We start from the raw sequence: 21,083 nt of genomic DNA, 5'->3' as shown, positions 1-21,083 counted from the left end.
CTGACCCTCCCCCCTCTCATGCTTTCTCTCTCATTCTCTCTCTCTCTCAAATAAATAAAAATTAAAAAAATGAAATAACCCTATTCTTGAAGGAGAAAAAAAAGAATGAAAACTGCTCATACCCATGGTGATTGTACCCTATTTCCCACTAGCAGGTGACCTCTATAACCCTCAAGTGTTGGGATCTTGACCTTCCTTGCCTTTGATTCCCACTGGTGGTACCTTATATCTAGAATAGACCTAATGTGTTATTAATTTAAATTGTATATTAAAAGTCACAACAGTGGAATTCTGTCCGTTGATCCATTTGTATCATTACATCTCCATTGATAGAATGGATTCTAATGCCACCTTTAAGAAAGTGCTTTTAGTGTTAATTGGTGGCCAAGAATTTTATACTCATAGCTATATTCACCTAAAATGATCATATATTTTTGAAAAACTTTTTTTTTTTTAAGTAGGCTCCATGCAGGGCATGGAGCCCAATTGCAGGCCTTGAACTGATGACCCCTGAGATTGAGATCTGAGCTGAGATCAAGGGTTGGTTGCTTAACCAACTGAGCCACCCAGGTATCCCTGGAAAACATTTTGTTTTCACTTTGCTTTTGATGGAAATAATTAAGTGAAGCACTCAGTGTTTTAATCCTGTTCAAATAGTGAGTGATTCACAGTATGAAAGACATTTTGCAACATGACCCAGGACACCCATTCATGACACGATACACAGTAAATGAGGTGCACTCTAAAATTTTCTATTTCATTAAGTAAATGCATATTACAACCTACTAAATTGATTTTCTGAGTCATTAATGAGTTGTGAGTAGACAGTTATGGACTTAGTACCTCCGGTTTTATAGAGCCCTGCAGACTTTCCCTTGCCTGGATTATGGTATGGTGATCGGCTCTTGCCGATCTGAGGGAGAAATATAATTTTGTAGTGAAGTTGAAGACTGTCCTAGGTCATCGTTGAGGAGGGGAGACAGAGGTCAAATTGCAGTTCTGTCACGGAGACTTGTGCTTGAGGTGTTGGGTTTCTCATTTAGAGATCATACGCATAGAATTGAGGCAGTGCTGAACGTCCCAGGACGGTGTCCATGAGTGCTTGCTGGACCTGTGTCTGACAATTAGTCTGACTCCAACCCACTCCCATTCGACAGAGAAAGAGAAACACATCAGGGCACCTGGGTGGCTCAGGTCTGCCTTTGGCTCAGGTCATGATAGCAGAGTCCTGGGATCGAGTCCCACATCCAGCTCCTTGCTCAGCGGGGAGCCTGCTTCTCCCTCTCCCTCTGCCGGCTCCCCCTGCTTGTGCTCTTTCTCTCTCTGTCTCTCAAAGCAATAAATAACATCTTAGTAAAAGAGAAATATCTCTGCACTTTTCAGGTGCTGTCGTTTAGCTTGAAATCTAGATTAGTTTATTGGGAAACGTTGAAGGAGAGTTATAGAATTGTCCAGGCACTTCTCTTTGCTTGTCAAGCCAAGCACTATACTCGACTGTGAGTATTTTGCCATGATTGGTGGTATAACGGGAATAACAGGGTATAATAGCCATTTATTGACTGACCGAAGTGGTTGTTGGGGATGTAACTGTCGACAGTGGAGGATTTGGGCCATGGAAGAAGGAAGTCAGTCCAGCCATTTTGAATTTCAGATGGTTCTGAGACAGCAGATGTTGGATCTGGAGCTAGTGAGAGCTGGAGATTCTGAAGTCACAGGAGAGGTGTTGGAGTCATTTGAATTCCTTCAGTTGGTAAAGCTAGAAAGGGAAATGGTCTAGGAAGCTATTTTCAGGAATTTTGTTGTTAACTTAGGAGTGTAAACCAGCTGAGAGAACCCTGCACAAGCAGTCTAAGAATCAACTGAGATTTGACAGTGCTAAAGAAATCAGGGTAAAATAAAAAAAGGGAGAAAGGGTGATTGGCAATGGGTTTAGGTGTGGGTGAGAAGAGGATGAAGAGTTAAGAAGGTGTGGGAGTATTAGATTATGACGAAATGGAGGCTCTTGGATTTAACTTTTTTGCATTTGACTCTAAAGCTGTGCTGGGCGTTGTGGGAAATGCAGAAGAGTAGCGTGTTCAATCTCAGCCATCAAGGACCTTATAATTTAATTGGGGAGGCAGACTAATGGACATAAAGTACTTAAATAATGTTTATATAAACACAGATATTAAAACATGCAAGGACCCTTCCTAACCTGCTAATGGGCTAGTGGTGTTGGAGGGAAACGAAAGGAGACTGTCACTTTTTACTTTATTTGCAGATTTGTGTATAGTTTCTATGGGCCTTAATGATAAAGGAACATCACTTACGTTACCTTTTGAGAGAACTATATCACTTGATTTTAAGTCGAGACAATTCTCTGATTGAATTAGGTTACTCTCTCTACCACAGACCCACCCGAGTCCTTTCATCCGATGATTTTCTACTGTGTTACCATTAATTTTGCGTTCGGGTCCTCAGGTCGTAAGCATTTGATTTCCTTAAAAAAACAATGTTTAGAACCAGTGCTTCAGCCTTGATCTGATAAAATATGACAAGACTTGAGTTATTTGTATTGGTTCAGCACTTTCTTCTTTCTTCTTCTTCTTCTTTTTTTTTAAGATTAATTAATTAATTAATTTATTTGTCAGAGAGAAGAGTGCACAAGCAAGGGCAGTGGCAGGCAGAGGGAGAAGCAGGCTAGCAAGGAGCCCGATGTGAACTACTAATTAAATTTATCAAGTAATTTAAATTTAAAAAAAGTGTACATGTTTAAATGATTTAAGTAATAGGAAAGTAAGCCTTCCACTCTTGGTTGCTAGTCACACAGTTCTGTTCCCCAGAGGTAACGTCTTAATTGCCAGTTTCTTATATATTCTTCCTGAGATATTCTATGCCTCTAAAACCTGTATAGGTATATGTATATATTTTGGATCACAAATTGACACCTTGTATTTTTACATTAAATAAAATTAAATATTTTTTTTGTGTGGTAATTGTGCAGTCAAGGTTCAGTACAGGATATAGAAATCGCTAGATATTTGAAGCAAGAAAGGATTTAATACAGGTAGTTGGGGGGTGCCTGGCTGGCTCAGTCCGTAGAGCATGTGACTCATAATCTCAGGGTCATGAGTTCAAGCCCCATGTTGGGCATGGGCCTACTCAGAAAAATAAAATTAAAAAAAAAAAACAACAAAAAAAACCACCGCAGGCAGTTGGGTCTTCCGCTGTTCCTCTTGCAATGACTTGTTGGCACCGTTGGAACTGGTTCAGTAGGGGAGCTGCTACCCCGGGGGCTGCTGTTGGAACTGCTACAGCCCAAACAGCCACTGGATGCCAAGGGTCTAGAGAGTGGAAGCTGCCAGCTGGAGCTAGATCAAGAGGGAGCTGGATCAAGAAGTTGCCACTCCATGTACTGTTTCTTAATATCTGGAAAGCTTCAAGAAAGCAGCTTCTTAACCAATGGCAACAGCCAGAAGTCACTGTAAGCAAACTTCCGCCTCCTTCCCACCTTCCACATGTGCGAATGCCTTGAATGGTGGAACCCAGTTCACTTGGAGCTTCCTAGCAGCTAGGTGGAGGGGTAGGAAATGGTAGGCAGAATAGGTGGAAAACCCAGTTTTAAGCTTTCTGACCTCTGTAAGTAGAACAAGGTGAGCTAGATGTGGAGAGTACCAGGGAGGGCCCTCCACTTACTTTAAGATAGGGGTTGATTGAATGGACCCCCTAAATTGCTAACATTTTCAACTCTCTTGATGATTTTGTTTTCTTATTAGGACTGGGCCGAGCCTATGCCCTGGCTTTTGCAGAAAGAGGTGCATCTGTTGTTGGTAAGTTGATACATTTTTCTTTTTAGTGAGTAGCTGGTATGGAAAGTACTGTCATCACAAGTCAGCCGCCAGTGTTTACATCAAATAATTTGTCAAGGTCAAATTTCATCAGTAATTCTTCTGCTAGCAAAAGTTTTCCTCCTTCAGGCTGACTCTCTAACTTCTTCAAAGTAGGCTAGTTTTGCAGAATCTGCAACTGAACAGAATTGATAAAGTCGGTCAGGCACTCACTGTATAAAAGGAAATTCTTGAATTTGGTAAACTGTGAGCCGTAAATTTTTGACCGAGAAGGCCGGTGCAAGGTGACTGTCTTTAAATATAAATATATTGTTAAGAATAAGAAGTGCATTTTGAGGACCAGAAGTTTGGAGTCAGGGAATCCAGAGAATTTTTTTTTTTCTCTTTAAATCTCTTTTATCAAAATGTTTCATATGGAAGCTTTTTCCAACAAATTTTTAAAGATGAATTTTGTTACGGCTCATCAGTTGGAAGACTCTGTATTGAAGGCTCACAAGGTGGGAGGTGTTGGTAATTTAGATGTTTGGGCCTGGCATGATGTGATGGGCACACAGGAGTGGATTTGTCTGCTGCCAGACCTTTGCGAGCGTAACTGAATGAGTGCTCAGTGTAGGGCAGGTGTTAGCTTTACGGAAGGGATACAGAATCTTTGGATGTTCCTTATTTAAAGACCTATCCACTGTCTGTTAATCCAATCTGCTTCTTGTGACGAGCACAACTTTTGACCTTGTGGTATTTAGCCGCAGGGTGTATAGTTCAGGCCCCGTTTGCCAGATTTTCATAAGGTATTTCATTGTCAGGGTCCACAGACCCACGTGGTTACTGCTTTTTCTTTCTTTTCTCCCCCCCACCCATTGCTGTTTCTTTCTTTCTTTCTTTTTTTTAAAATTATGTTAGTCACCATACAGTACATCCCCAGTTTTTGATGTGAAGTTCCATGATTCATTACTTGTGCATAACACCCAGTGCACCATGCAATACGTGCCCTCCCCAACACCCATCCCCAGCCTATCCCATTCCCCTCCGCCCCCCCCCCCGAAGCCCTCAGTTTGTTTCCCAGAGTCCATAGTCTCTCATGGTTCATTCCCTACCCTTTCTTCTTCCCTTTCTTCTCCTACCGGTCTTCCTACTTCTTATGTTCCATAAATGAGTGAAACCACATGATAATTGTCTTTCTCTGCTTGACTTATTTCGCTTAGCATTATCTCCTCCAGTCCCGTCCATGTTGCAGCAAATGTTGAGAAGTCATTCTTTTTGATGGCTGAGTAATATTCCATCGTATATATGGACCACATCTTCTTAATCCAGTCATCTGTTGAAGGGCATCTCGGCTCCTTCCACGATTTAGCTATTGTGGACAATGCTGCTATGAACATTGGGGTGCATATGGTCCTTCTCTTCACTACATCTGTATCTTTGGGGTAAATACCCAATAGTGCAATTGCTGGATCATAGGGTAGCTCAATTTTTAACTTTTTAAGGGACCTCCACACTGTTTTCCAAAGCGGCTGTACCAACTTGCATACCCACCAACAGTGTAAGAGGGATCCCTTTTCTCCACATCCTCTCCAACAATTATTGTTTCTTGCCTTGTCAATTTTTGCCATTCTAACTGGCGTAAGGTGGTATCTTAGTGTGTTTTTGATTTGAATTTCCCTGATGGCTAATGATTTTGAACATTTTTTCATGTGTCTGTTAGCCATTTGTATGTCTTCATTGGAAAAGTGTCTGTTCATATCTTCTGCCCATTTTTTGATCTGTTTATTTGTTTCTTGTGTATTGAGTTTGAGAAGTTCTTTGTAGATCTTGGATACCGGTCTTTTATCTGTAGTGTCATTTGCAAGTATCTTCTCCCATTCCGTGGGCTGCTCTATTGCTGTTTCTTAATATTTTTACCTTATAACTTTTGACTTATTTACATTTCTGCTCAGTTCTGTAAGTGTGAGGACCCCGTTTTATCCTCTGTATCTCCTAAAGGACCTAGACTATTTCCTTGTGCAAAGAAGGTACTTTGTTCGTTGGATCTTTTTTGTTGTTTCACACAGACTCGTCTAGGAGAGGGTGGGGGAGGGGACAGGTGTGTCTTTGAGATTGATCGAATAAAATGCATGTTTTTTGTGGGATTAAGATATAATCTTAGTTTATAAACTTAACTTTGTAAAGACTTTTACAGCAACGTCTGTTCGTGTGGCTCAGTTTTCCTGTACTGATCTCTTACCGTTGAATTTATTATATTCAGAACAGGAGTTTTTGAGTTTTAACAAAAAGATAAAAAGGTCGGGTGTGTTGGTTTATTTTGTCATTGCAGTAAGTGCTGGTCAAATCTAGCAGGACAGAAGATTTTGTATCTTGGAAAACCATTTGTCATACTTGGTTGGAGAGCCCAATTTTGTTTGGTTTAGGCGACATGTCAGTCTATGTGAAATGGCTTAGCTTTTGGCTGATTTTTTCCTACTGCTTTTTATTCTATGACCTACCTGTGGACTTTCTAGACCAAGGGCGAGCTCTGTTCTTCCCTGGCCGCTGCTGCCCCCTAGTTTAGCTTTGCAGATACCCTGCTTCCAGCTTGTATCACACACACTACTGTTTCTCCTTTGTTAATTTTTGTTCTGCCCAGTGTGTTTTTTACACAAGGAAGAAAAAGTCGAGGAATAAATAAACCCGGGAGCGAGGGTATGACATCAGAGTATCTTGTCTATGAAAAAGTGATTCCCCAGATAATTGTATGACTAGCTCAGAGTTCCAGAAGAAGTAAGACCAAAGGGATAGAGCAGTTTGTTTCTCATGTAAGTCACCTTATGCTGGGTTAAAAAAACCTCAGTGGCTTACAGTAATAAAGAATTATTGTATGCTTTTGTGGCCTTTTAGCCTCTGGTCACCTGTGTCTCTGCTCTTAGTGTCTTCCTAATTTCAGGATCCCAGCTAAAGGAGCAGCTTCCGTCTGGGACATTGCTGTTCTGGGGACAGAGGGAGAATACCAGTGGATCCACTTGATGGCTCCTGAGTCTCTTCTGTGGTAGCACGCCCCTGCCACTCCCGTTTCCTTGGCCAGAGGAAGTCCCTTGGCCAAGCTTCACAAAAGATATTCTCTGACTTGCTGTGTTTTATATTCCATAATACAAAGAATTATGGGAGATTTCAGTCTGGGTAGAAAAACCACTCAGCCTTTGGCTGATAGTTACAAGGGATGTTCAGTGTTGTGCAAGTTACTGTCTTGCAGGAAATGTTTGCACCCACCTGAAGTGAGGGTTGTCAATGGAATTGTTCTGGGCTTTTCTCAGCAGGTGAGCCATAGGTAGGACTCCGAGTCTTAGTTTTCTCTTGAGGCCATGAACACAGAGAAGACTTACGTGGTCTAGCAAGAAAAACCTCTCTTTTGACCATTAGAAAGGCAGAACCTTTTCAGTTCTTGAAGTGGAGAAGTAGCACCTTTGGATAATTGAAATCATGATCCTTTAAGATGGGCATGATTTCTTTCCCGCACTGCTGTTGCATAGTGGCTGGTAAAGATGACTCTTGGGTTCCCCGGGGCCTGATGCCAGCGCCCGTGTTTTCAACTGCTGGTGTGATCCTCACAGCCGACAGGGGAACCGTGGTGGGAAAAAGGCACTGCCTCCGAAGTCAGGTCTCGCTTCCAGTCCTGGCTGTGCTGCCTAACCACATGACCTCCCGCCCTCTTATTACGGGGGGGGGGGTGGTGGTGGTGGTGGTGGGGATTAAGCGATATCAAAATTTAAAGGCCTTTGTAAAGGGAAAAGAAGGGAGCCAATGGTAGGGACTGGCTGCCGTGTGCTAGGTGCTGCGCTCAGGACCTGGAAATGTCAAAGTGAGCCCGAGGTCTTGCTCGCTCCGGGGCATCCTAGCCTCCTTATATGAAACGTGTCTCTTTTCTGGATTCTTAAAGAAAAGGGCCTGCCTTAGGCAGTGATGTATTCTCTCAAGCACGTGCTCAGTGCTTTGCTGAGTGATCTGCTGAAACTTGTGAAGCCACTCTGGAGAACAGTATGGCGGTGCCTCACGGAGCTAAACCTAGAGCTACCCTCCGATCCAGCAACTGCACTAGTAGGTATTTACCCACAGAATACAAAAATACACATGCGAGGGAGGACACGTGGGCGGCATTATCAACAATAGCCAAACTGTGGAAATAGCCCAAATGCCCATTGAGTGATGAGTGGATAAATAACACACACACACACACACACACACACACACACACACACAGGAATATAATTCAGCCATCAAAAAGAATGAAATGTTGCCCTTTGCAGTGATGTGGATGGAGCTAGAGCGTGCTGTGCTATCAGAAATGAGTCAATCAGAGAAAGACAAATGACAGATGATTTCATTCATGCGGAATTTAAGAAACAAAACAGGTGAACATATGGGAGGGGGAAAAAGAGAGGCAAATAAATCATGAGAGATTCTTAAAGATAGAGAACAAAGGGAAGGTGGATGGAGGGAGGTGGGTGGGGGCTGGGCTAGACGGGGGAGGGCACTTGTGATGAGCACTGGGTGTTCTAAATGATGAACCACTGAACTCTACTCCTAAAATCAATATTGAACTCTATGCCAACTAGCTAGAATTTAAATTAAAAAATAAATAAATGGGAAAAAGGCATAGGTGCTGATTAAGTGAATAAGTTATATGACACATGGAGGAAGATCACAAGAAGGCACATGTGGATTCCAGCTTATAATAAATGAGCTATATGCACAATGCCCACAGCTTCCGCAGATGCTTCCTGTGACTATCACAAACCCAGGTTGTTGGGGGCAGCCTTTAAAGATAGCTGTAGAATAGCTCTGGGCCGTTTATCATTTTTAAATGATAGAAAAACCAAAAATAGTGGCGCCTGGGTGGCTGTCGGTTAAGCGTCTGCCTTCGGCTCAGGTCTTGATTCCGGGTTCGGACTCTCTGCTCAGCAGGGAATCTGCTTGTCCCTCTCCCTCTGCCTGCCGCTCTGCCTACTTGTGATCTCTCTCTCTGTCAAATAAATAAAATCTTAAAAAAAAAAACACCTAAAAATATGTTATACAGTTAATAGACAACATCGTATGGACTCCTTTATTCATGCAACAGTTATTTATCGGGTGCTTGTCATGTAGCAAGACCTGTTCTAGGAGCTGAGGGAATGGAGTGGGGAATAACACAGATGGGGTCCCTGTTTTCACGGAGCTTACATTCTAGTTGAGGGGGGGCATTGGGGAAACAGTAAATACGTATGTAAAACTGTATCAGATAAGGAAGAGAGCTGTGGGGAGAGAGTCAGAGTGAATGGGCTGGAAAAGAACTCTGAGGAGGGACTTGGGGGCAGGGAAGGATTGTGCCGTGAGAAGATCCGGGGCCCAGGAGCCCGTGGCGGGGGGCATGGTTGGTGCCTCGTCTTGAGGCAGGAGCAGACTCACTTGTGTTCAGGGTCAGCAAGAGGGCCAGGACAGCTGGAGCAAGGTCATCGAGGGGAACACAACTGGGTGATGAGAGCAGAGGGGTCACAGAAAGCCGGATTGCCTAAGGTCCTTTAGCTCTGAGTCAGGACTGGCTTTTACCCTGATTGAGGTGGGAAGCCATTGGTGAATAGAGGAGCATCATGACCTGATTTAAGCTTTAAATGGATGGCTCTGATTGCTGCATAGAGAATGACTGTGGGGGAGCGAGAGTGCAAGTGGAGAAGGATGATGAGGTCATTGGGGCTTTTATACTAGTAACTCTTCTTGTACACTCTTAGACGATTTTTCCATTAGAGAGAGAGAAGAGGGAGTACAGAGTCCTGTCACAATACTGCAGTAATCCACATAAGAGATGGTGGTGATTTAAATAGGCCATAGGGGTGGACGTGGTGTGAAGAGGTTGAATGGCAGGTATATTGTGAAGGTGGATCCGGCAGGGTTTGCCCATGTTCCTGCTAGACTCTCAGCCGGAGATACTCGGTAGGCGCTGGTGTACAAGACTCTGTAGTTGGGGGACAGGTTGCCACTGTGTAAGTCTGAATAGTCTCAGTTTATAGATGGCATTTGAAGCCAGGAGACTGGATCACGTTACCCGGGTAGTGGGTGTGGATGAGCAGGAGAAGAGGTCCAAGGACTGAACTCTGGACCATCAGTTTCTCGGTTTCCCTTTTCACTCTCAGTAAGGATACCTTTGATTCCATGTTGTTGTTCAGACAAAGAAAATCAGGTACAGGAGGCTGATTTAAGACCCTGCTATCTAAACCACCACTGCATGTTGTGACCCTTCACCTATTTAGAAACATCGACGGCCACTCTGGAGAAGCTCTCTGATGAACGAGAGTGATTGTATCTTTCAGCCAAACGGTGAAAACAGTATGGCAACTCTTTGTTGTTCCCTTTTTGTTTAGCGGAAAACGTTACATCCTTTTTAGGATAAAGGCAACTGTGTACAGCGTGAGAGGAACAGAGTGGCATTGTGGTAGGTCCCGGTTCTAGTCTGGATTTGCCATTTCATACAGCCTTAGAGCCTGGGACAAGTTACCTAACACTTTTCGACTTTCCTCATCCGTGAAACTGGGAACAGCTGTTGCCAGCGTTCTCAAAAGCTCTGTGGAGATCAAAGGCTGCAGCGCACCCAAGGGTTCTTTGAAAATGTCATGTATGCATACACCAGTATAAGGTACCATTGGTATTTTAAAAGTTTACTTATTTATTATTATTCCTTAGAATTTTAGCCATCCATTTAATGGTAACCGTGTCACATAGTATGGATACATTTTCCTTTGCATGTAATTGCAAAAAACTCTTTTCACATTGTTGCTATCCCAGGCTTTCACCCTGTAACCAGAAAAGTGCTTTTCTAGTTCAGGTTGTAACCCTGTGATTTAGGTCTGGTGACGGTGACGTGATGAATGGGGTCAGTGTTCATTGCGTACATTCTAATGTAGAAACTTGTCCTGAGTAAATTTGTTCTGATTCTGTTGAACTGCATGGCACGGGTCTCAGTGAATTATTTACCCAGGCTTCGGTGCTTACCTGTTTGCTTGCACTTTGAACAGTTTCCACTTGAGGGTAGTGCTCTGTTGCGCAATGGGGCAGTTCTTTCTTAAACATCCTGTTTGCCGATTTGCGTTTGAAGTTTGCTTTACTTAGTTAAAAAGTCTCTTAAAAGACTGTTAGCTGCCTGTCTTAAACTCCTGGTATTGTTTTACTGGTTGTTTCCTGTCATTTGAGTAATTGCATGGAAATGGACAATTAAGAGGAGTTTAGTCTTGATCATCTTTTTTCGTCTCTTGAGGGAGAATAATGGAAGCCTCTTTCCATGACTCTGTGTTTTCATACCAGTTTTTATTTGCAGTCAGACAATAAGACTATATTGGTAAAAAAATACATTCCGGTCCACCTTCTGAAAAACCCTTTACCTTAAAAAGGTTATAAGAAAACACATCTGACTTAGCAGATTTTCGGTGTGGCTAGGCATTGGCTTTTTCGCTGCCTCATTCCCTCATCTTTAACCACCCAACCCCATCCCACCTTCACCTGAATGAGAAAACAAAACAACCAACCAACAGAGAGACGGAGAGGGGCATTCTTTAAAATGAAAAAAAAATCATGTTTTTTTCCCAGATGTGGCAACCATCAATTTGTATTAAAAGGCCTTAAATTTTAGTATATTACCATGCCATTGATTAACTAGTAATTTTTTTTATTGTTGCCTCTCTAAATTTACATAATCACTTTATTATAGAATGTTCATTTTGCAATGTAAATTATTTCTTTGCCCCAGCTGTTTTTATTAAATTGTTTTTTTCAAGTTATTAGGAATTGATCTGTGTTATCTTCTCATTAGTTTTGGCATGTTATTTTGTAAACTTGAAATTGTGACAGACACGAACTTTTGTTATTTGTCCCCATTATTTAGTTCTGTTGGTCTTTATGTACTTATTGTTAAAATCTGTGTGTTACTCCAGCCAACCCACGCTTAACGTTCAGTAGATGAGAAAGTCTTTGAGAACCAGCACCATTCTCCTACATCTTTGTGCCCCTCTGTAGTACAATTTCCTTGCGAATAGTAAGTGCTTGATGAATGTTCGTATCTGTAAAACTGGATGCAGCAAGATGTTATGCAGTGAGTATGGTCTGCCATTAAACATTTAACGTGGAGTCATGGTATCAACTAGTGGCTGAACACATATGAGTTCTGTATTCAGTTTCTGATCTCTTTTAACAATAATTTTTATTTCTTTTATGGTAGACCCTGATACAGTATGTTTCATGAATATTTTTCTTCTTTTTTGCTGAAAGTGAGTTGAATCATGTTCTTTTTCTTTTCAAGAAAGGAAAAACATTGCAAAGTTAAAAATCTCATGACCTGAACCAGTGTTTAAATATTTTTGCTGGGGCGCCTGGGTGGCGCAGTCGTTAAGCATCTGCCTTCGGCTCAGGGCGTGATCCTGGTGTTCTGGGATCGAGCCCCACATCAGGCTCCTCCGCTGGGAGCCTGCTTCTTCCTCTCCCACTCCGCCTGCCTGTGTTCCCTCTTTGGCTGGCTGTCTCTGTCATATAAATAAATAAAATCCATTTCTAAAAAAAAATAAATTTTTTTGCTGCTTCATCTCTCTCTCTAGAAGCAGAAAGGCATGTTTGAAAGTATGTATCTCCTGGCATGTTTCATAAGATGGGGACGGGGTCGGGAGGAATTGAGGAGATGACAGAAGAAATACACTCACAATGGGATTTTATTTCCAGTTTGCATTCTGAGGTTTAGAAATGAGTTCTTTTTTGTTTTTGATTTGCAGTGAATGACTTAGGAGGGGACATGAAGGGATTGAGTAAAGGCTCCTTGGCAGCTGCTGACAAGGTTGTTGAAGAAATAAGAAGTAAAGGTGGAAAAGCCGTGGCCAACTATGGTATGATATTTGAATGAGCTATCCCGTTTCTTGCATTTTCCTTCGACTAATCCTTTTGCTCACGTTAATAATCATTGAGCAAATGTCTCAGCATTCCACAGTGATTATGAGATTAGATTTTCTCTGAGGCAGCCAAATCTGTTTGGCTGTTTATTTTATATATTATATGAGGTTTTTAAAAACTTTTGATGTAGATTATTTCACAACTCTTAACTTTCAGCATATTGTTTATTTAACATTTTTATTAATCAGCACATGATAAAATCAGTAAATGATTAATGATGTGGGTAGGAATGTGCTCTTGTTCTTAAAAGATCCATTTTAGCTAAAAGGTTTTAGGTATTTCTACAGAATAACATTAGATTCTTCTTTTACAAATTGTTTTAGAAAAATTCTTGTAGGGGGCGCCTGGGTGGCACAGTCATTAAGCGTCTGCCTTTGGCTCAGGGCGTGATCCCGGCGTTCTGGGATCGAGTCCCACATCAGGCTCCTCTGCTGGGAGCCTGCTTCTCCCCCTCCCACTCCCCCTGCTTGTGTTCCCTCTCTCACTGGCTGTCTCTCTCTGTCAAATAAATTGTAAAAAAAAAAAAAAAAAAAAAAAAAAAAATCCCATTTAAAAAAAAAAAAAAAGAAAAATTCTTGTAGTAATATAGTGTAGGAAGTAAAATGCCTCCTTTCTGGTGTCCAAACACCAAGTTCCATTTTGCACAAGTAATCATTGCTCCATGTAACTTTCTTACCTTTATAAAAACCTAAGAATCAAAGTTAGGCATTAAAATAAAGCCATGAGGAAAACAGCATTTGATATATTGATTCTAATAGTATCTGTAAGGAACCTTCTTGAATAGACTTATTTTAAAAAGCGAGTGCTTATTAACTTTTCTGCAAATTCGATAGTTTTTATTAGCCAGAGGTAAAATTAGATTGCCAGTCACTTGATTTTGAAATTTTAAAGGGAAGGAAATAGGATATGATTTGTTCTGAGTGTTCAGGGAAAAATGTGACAGATATTTTAGTATCTTATTTTCTCACTGAAGATCTACAACAGTGTTTTCAACTTTGTTTTTCCTTTTATTTTTTTAATTCTGGAGTTTAAAAAATCTATTTTATAATGAGAAAAATTCCAGACTCTGCCTTGCCTCTCCCCCCAGTTTTGATATGCAGCCCTTATCAGTCAATCAAGCTGCAGTTAGGAAAGCAGAAGCCCTTGCAGGTTTCCAAGTATGAAGGTTTCTTCATCCAAAGAATTAGAGGTTTGCGTCACCATCAGAAGGGCTGGGCACATGATACAAGAAAACTGTTGGATGCTGTTGGATGACCTTGTCACGTTCTCACAGCTCAGCAGTCTGCTCTGCACTCTGGTCCCAAGATTTGCCTGCATCTGTAGTCTTCTACTTCTCCATTCTTTAGATGGTTGCCTATTTTTGGCAGATCTAACTCAGGACTATATGGATCTCAGGGAAGGGAATATATTTCCTTGCTCCTCCCCAGTGATTGCAGAGAACATAGAGAGAGACGGTGGGATGTTGATACCTGACCATCAGACACACAACTCCAGGGATATAAGCTCTTCCCCTGGGCTGATGAACAGAAAGTAAGAAAGCCACTCTATTTTGTTGAGCTTTGCTTTTTGTACTTAGTAATGTACAGTCGGCTTCATTCCATATGTAGTTATATAGTGTTGAACATGCTTTTTCCCATTAAACATGTACCCCCTCGCCTCCCTTGTAAATTCTGATTTGCATCTTTAAGGGGAAGTGCCTGTGACTATTTAAAATTAAATACAAATTAAACAATTAAATAGTCAGTTTGTCTGTCATACTAGCCACATTTCAATGGCTCTGTAGCCACATGTGGATAGCGGCTACTGTATTACTACAGAGATAAGACATTTCCGTCCTCACAGAAAGTTGTTTTAGACAGTGTTGCTTTGGATAGTATTGCCAACATTTTTTTTTATTCCCCTCTCCATTTTTTAATTTTTTAATTTTTATTTTTTGGTAAGTTAAAACATTGTTTTAGGGGCTACACTTCCTTTGTCACATTAGATCATCTGTATTTTGATTTGTTACGTGCCTGCAGTATGAATTTGTTTTTGTGGAATTGAATTCTGTTGAGTAAATAGGATCTGTCACGTGCTCCGACCCACAGAATTTAGAACTTATTTCTGAGGGATATTACTGATGTTTTGTAACTAATTTTCCTTTCCTCCAGATTCAGTGGAAGCAGGAGAGAAGGTTGTGAGGACAGCACTAGAAGCTTTTGGAAGAATAGGTGATGTTTCTTTGTGTTTATGGCACTAACAGAGCAGCTTCTGTCTTTGTAATCAAATTTTTTGATTTTACTTTTGTTTATAAAAAATTCCTTCTTTCTTTATAACCAAGGTTTTATTTATATTTATTTATTTATATAGCCAAGTTTTTAGATTTCTTTTACCAATTGATTATCTTACATACCCTACCTTATTCCACAAAAGGCTCGAGGTGGCGTTTTTTTATGCAAAAATATATTGAGTTTGTTTTATATTTTGTTGGACTTACAAACTTCAAAAAAAATTAGGAGCATTTCCTTATTTATGAAAATTTAATTGTGCCCAAATATGTTTATAAAATAAATATTTTGACAATAGAGGTCCCTGTGGAATCTTTTAGATAATTATGATTTGGATTATAAGGATTCACTACCTTGTGAATTAATTAAGATGAGTTATATGTAATAAAAATCTTTATTTTTGAGAAGGATTTCAAATGTGTCATTGAGTTTCTCCCTCTCTAGATAATCTTCCTGGTTTAGTTCCACACATTCTTAGTAAAAGGTTATTTAAAAATTTTTTTTTATTTTTTAGTAAAAAGTTATTGAGTTACTACAGGGAAACATCCCTATGGATAAGCCCACCATGTTTGCAGTCTAAAAAACATTAATTTTTGTAATTTGAATGTGCTTCCTCTGCCTTTTTTTTTTTCCCCAAGTCTAGTAGATTTGTTTTTCTGGTTATGTTGGGTTGAGCTTCTAAGGGACTTTTCCCATACAATTTGACGGAGGGATAGTGGCCACGAAGACGTAAAGTAAGAGGGTGAGAATAGCCCCAGGATGATGGTTGAGCCTTAAAAAAATGATTTCTTTTTTTTTAAATAATGAGAATACAATTATGTGGTAAGATAAGCCATCAGTTTCTAACTCTATAATAGTTTCCTTTCTGAAATTTTGACTCTTGAGTGGCAAAGAAAAATCTTTTAAACTTTTAACTTTCTGAGTGAATTCTGAGGTTAAGTGAGGGCGGGCATGTGGTTACCATTGAATGCTAAGAACCTAAGAGTTGGGCAACAGCTGATAGAATTTTGGCGGAAGATAGAGGTGGAAACATTTACATATGTAAATTTGAGAGGAAAGCTCTACTGTGATGAGATACTTGTGAATCAGGTTGTTTTGTTTTGTTTTGCTATAGCTATAAACTTTTGTTCTTCTACTACAATTATTATTTACTTTTCTCTGGTGGGGCGAAAAAGCCCAGTTTTGAAAGAAATATGAGTTGTAAGCCAATGCAAATTAACATACTTGCTTTTATGTTTGTGACTTGGATTTTTTTATATTGTAGATGTTGTGGTCAACAATGCTGGGTGAGTATTTCTTTTTTCATTTTGAGTAGATGATGTACGTGCGAAGTTTTTGGGTTTGTTAAAAGTGGCTACTCCTCCCTCTAACCTATGTAATGTCATTGTTTTTAGGATTCTGAGGGACAATTCCTTTGCTAGGATAAGTGACGAAGACTGGGGTAAGTTGTTTGTGACACAGGTCTCTGGAGCATACCTATCCGTTTAGCCTTTTCATATTTGACTCATTTGTACGTGTAAGGAAAACCCTGCTTCTGCCTGCTTTTGCTTCTGCTACTGTAGATGGTGAACATGGTGAATACGCTTTGCGACTGAAAATGACCACAGCAGTGGGAAGTAACCTGTTTTCTCTTGACATTCGATGAATGAAAACGTTTTAAATCATTTGGCGGGAGTTACCTGAAAAGATTTTTGTCTTTCAATTCGTTTTCCCCTTTTTCTTCTTGAGAAGCTGTTAGCATTTTCCAGCCGTACTGACTCAACAATCTTCCACATGCTTTGCTACTGGTGCGATTCTTATTTCAAGAACAAGGGCAGGATATGGAAGGGAGGCTGGGGCCTTGAAGATGCTGGAGATCTGAGAACTGGTGTGGGGGAAACCCTAGATGCAAGTTTGAAGCTTCCAACGAGTAGGAGAAAATCCCATGAGGAATGCCACGTTGGAAAGATTGAGTTTAAATAATAAATCACTTTTTTTTTTCCTGTTCGCTCTTCATACCTTTACTTTCTTTTCTTAAAGATTTTGCTTATTTATTTGAGAGCAAGCATGAGTGGGGGGAGGGGTAGAAAGAGAAGCAGGCTCCCCAGTGAGCGGGGAGACTGATGCCGGACTTGATCCCAGGACCCTGAGATCATGACCTGAGCTGAAGGCAGATGCTTAACCAACTGAACCACCCAGGCACCCTTTGTGCCTTTACTTTCATTGATTGTTAGAACTAAACAAATAATGGTGGCTGGAATCGTGGGAAGCATGCTAAGTGAGCTATCACTGTCGATGGAGCATGCTTCTGGGGTATAGTGCTTCTGGGGTGTATTGCCAGAGTTCTTTGGGAAGAAGCAAAGTATCTTTGTGATTTAGAATTAAGCAAAGAAGAGCTTTTAATTTCCTCTTTCCATTTTAAGCACCAGGTAAAAAAGAACTGAGGAAGATAGGATTTGTTGGCCAAGGGGGCTTACGTTGTTGATTTCCTGTATGCTCTGGTGGGCCGGGCCTTTTCCTCCTCTGGTTTCATCTGAAGCTCACCACTCCTAACCCCCTGGGGACCCGTCCACCCCTTTTTTTTTTCTTTTTTTTTTAAAGTTCCTCTTTTCACATTTACATTATTCTTCTAATATACGCATGAAAATATTTTTTGAGGTTCCAGATCGAAACGGAAATAAATAAATCGTATCAGGGTTTTAAAAGTGCTTAAAAACTTGATAATTGGGGATGCCTGAGTGGCTCAGTCAGTTAAGCGTCTGCCTTCAGCTCAGGTCATGATCCCAGGGTCCTGGAATCGAACCCCAAGTCAGTCAGGCTCCCTGCTGAGCGGGGAGCCTGCTTCTCCCTCTGCCTGCTGCTCCCCCTTCTTGTGCTTTATCTCTGCTAAATAAATAAAATTAAAAAAAAAAAGAAAAACTTGATAATTAAAAGAATAAAATTAAATCTAGAGTTGTTTGTCTATCTGAATCATTCCCCAAGTTGTCTGTTCATTAGATTGACATCTCTAAAAACAGATGGGCCTTTCTCTCTCTCCCCTAACTTCTCCCTCTCTCCCTCCATTTTCTGACCCCCTCTGCCCCAGCTCATTTGCAACTCACCCTGGTGAAAATAGGGATATAGGGAAATAGTGAGGAATTGGCAAACATTTCTGGACAGTGAACTGTGTAGTTTATGAGTATGCTTTTTAAAGATTTTTAAAATTTATTTCATTAAAATTTTCATTATTGAAGTATAGTTGACATACAGTGTTGTACTTTCATGTGCCGAGCATTGTGATTAAACAATTGTACACATTACGCTTTAATTAATATTTGTGTTGAGTCCCAGTTATATGTGTAAAATTCTTGGATGTTTGTATTAGTGGATTTTTATGTAAAGTAGGCATAAATTAAAGGTATTGAATTTAGATGTGTACAGGGATTACAGTAATTTTATTATAAATTATGGGGAGGATGGATATGAACTATTTATTGGTTACATAACTGGGACAAAAGCAAAAATGGTTACTGAGAGAGCAATATGACAGTAGTTGATTTTGAATGCTCGGTGTAAAATGAACATCTTTGTATAAATAAATCATTACTTACGTTGATTCTGAGACATGCCTATCTAATTTTTGACAAAGTACCGGATACAAATAATATATTGTTTTAGATATAATCCACAGAGTCCATTTGCGAGGCTCATTTCAAGTGACCCGGGCAGCTTGGGAGCATATGAAGAAGCAGAAGTTTGGAAGGTAGAGTTGCGTGTGACTGTCGGAAGTGGGGGGTCGGGGATGCTGTGCGTGGGTCCTCGTGTGCTGGGAAAGATAAGTGCTTTGACATTGAGAAAGCTCTCTTCAGACATGTGCAGGCTTTTAATGAACTCTTGGCATATACCCTGTCGTTAAATTAGTGTCATTAGTCATGGATTAGCTGAGCTGGCCAACTTTATATTTCTTTTCACCTCTTACTTTTCATTATGAACTAATTTCCTGGTGTTCTCTGATAATTCTAGCAGTGTACAAATGTTGAGGATTCAGCTGTACTTAATTCTCTAACCAAAGTGTAATGATCCTGTGTCCACTGACCAACTGAGGAGAGATGAGTGCTGTGTCCAGCTCGCTGGTACTGGTCCGACATGAGTTGGTCTTTAGAAACTGTTTGGGAGCTATAGGAGTGTGGCTTTGTCGGTGTGAGTGACTGAGAACGTGGCAGAGCCTGGAGGTGGCTCCTTCCTGTTAACCTGGGGTTCACACACATCCACTTGCAGGAAATTGTTCGTGATACCTGTTCCTATTGGAGAGTTCTAGCTTCTCCTGACCCCTCAAAGTTCTGAAAAGAAATGATACGAATTATTTTACTTGGTCCACTAAATAGGGTGAGATGGGGTCATATTTTAGAGAAGGCATTGTTTTAGTATGAGGCATTTAATATTATCCAGAAAGAGAGGGACAAAGTAATGAGAACTAAAGAATTAGAACTGATTTTTCTAATGTTTCTTATCATAACTTTAACTTATACATTGCCACTTTGTTTATAAATATTTATTGCTCTTTTTAGTAGATAATGAATATGCATTCTTATACTTGAATTCATTTGGTCTCGATCAGGGATTCTTTTTAAAATCGTTAAATCTTGTAGTTGAATTTTGAGAGATTACTTTCATTATTTTTCATATATGCATCATGACTGTAGGAACCTAATGACAGTATACAGAATTGCTCTTGGTGGGTGTAATAGTACGGAGAAAAAAAATAAAAGTCTTAGAGTTGCAGTGTTATCAAAACACGGAAAAGAGATTTTGAGAGATTGATTTTCCTTTTAGGATTGTTATGACGGCATCAGCTTCAGGGATATATGGCAACTTTGGCCAGGCCAATTACAGTGCTGCAAAGCTGGGTCTTCTGGGACTTTCAAATACCCTTGCAATTGAAGGCCGGAAGAGCAACATTCATTGTAACACTATTGCCCCTGCTGCTGGATCACGGATGACCCAAAGCATTATGACGGAAGGTAAGTAGCTTAGATTTTTTTGGTGCTCTTAGCCACAAATCTGTGTGGAGTGAGTTTTGCAGAAATATTTCATTGTCTGAATAGTTTAAAAAGTTATTTATCTTACAGTTTGAAAAACTGTTATGTATAATTTGTGTTCAGTATAGAAAATTTAGAAAAGCACAAAGGAAAAACTTCAAAATAACCCATAGTTCTACCACATAGGGATAACCTTTCATTCTTTTTCTCTGTGTAGGTACACATAAATACCTATGTATATATCTTTGTTTTTTTTAATAGAATGAAGTAATAGCATTTTGACCATTTTATAGTAATAATAATTTTTTAAACTAATAGACTACTTTTTAGAATAGTTTTAGGCTTATAGAAAAATTGGGCAAGATAGTAAAGACAGTTTTCCCTGTTATTAACATCTTGCATTAGTGCCCTACGTTTGTTATAATGATGAACTAATATTGATCTATTATTGTTAACCAAAGTTCATAGTTACCATTAGGGCTCACTCTGTTTTGTACATTTGCCTGGGTTTTCACAAACACATAATGTTCTGTATCCATTGTTATATACAGAATTCTATTATATAGAATAGTTTCACTGCCCTGAAAATCCCCCATGATTCACCTCTTCATCCTCCCCTCTTTCAGATGTTGGGCAGGACTGAAGTTCATTTCTTTTTATCATTGAATAATAGTCCCTGGTATGGAGGTACCATAATTCATTTATTCATTCACTGAATGAGAAACATCTTAGTTGCTTCCAGCTTTTGGCAGTTATGAATAAAGTGGCTGTAAACATTCATGTGCAGATTTTTGTGTGAACATAAGTTTTCAACTTGGAGTAAATACCAAGGGGCTTGGTTGCTGGATTGTATGTTAAGATTGTTTAGCTCTGTAAGAAATTTCCAAACTGTCTTCCAAAAGGTCTGTGTCTTGTTGCATTCCCACTAGGAATGAAGGAGAGTTCTCGTTTCTCCACATCTTTGTAGGCATTTCTTGTTGTCAGTCTTTTGCTTTTTAGTACTTCTGAGGATAGGTCTGTAGTAGTGTCTCATGTTTTAATTTGCAGTTCCCTAATGACATGGTGTT

General features: G+C 40.1%; 1 protein-coding gene and 1 non-coding gene across 2 annotated transcripts in view; both read left to right on the top strand.

Annotated features, from left to right (window-relative positions):
* The window catches only part of HSD17B4 (hydroxysteroid 17-beta dehydrogenase 4), a 91,656-nt gene that overhangs the window by 1,105 nt on the left and 69,468 nt on the right, over positions 1-21,083 (top strand). Inside the window, exons 2-8 of the mRNA XM_008699015.2 lie at positions 3,756-3,809; positions 12,578-12,688; positions 14,903-14,962; positions 16,284-16,305; positions 16,414-16,460; positions 18,656-18,740; positions 19,811-19,998. Of these exons, the coding sequence (XP_008697237.1) occupies positions 3,756-3,809; positions 12,578-12,688; positions 14,903-14,962; positions 16,284-16,305; positions 16,414-16,460; positions 18,656-18,740; positions 19,811-19,998 (567 nt within the window). The remainder of the gene's footprint in view (positions 1-3,755; positions 3,810-12,577; positions 12,689-14,902; positions 14,963-16,283; positions 16,306-16,413; positions 16,461-18,655; positions 18,741-19,810; positions 19,999-21,083) is intronic.
* TRNAM-CAU lies at positions 3,060-3,132 on the top strand. Its single transcript has one exon. It is a non-coding gene; the product is annotated as a tRNA-Met (tRNA).

This window comes from Ursus maritimus, unplaced genomic scaffold (genome assembly GCF_017311325.1).
Source record: "Ursus maritimus isolate PB19 unplaced genomic scaffold, ASM1731132v1 scaffold_5, whole genome shotgun sequence".
Classification (NCBI taxonomy): domain Eukaryota; kingdom Metazoa; phylum Chordata; class Mammalia; order Carnivora; family Ursidae; genus Ursus; species Ursus maritimus.
The sequence above is the reverse complement of the archived record's forward strand: the minus strand, read 5'-3'. Positions and strand labels throughout refer to the sequence as shown.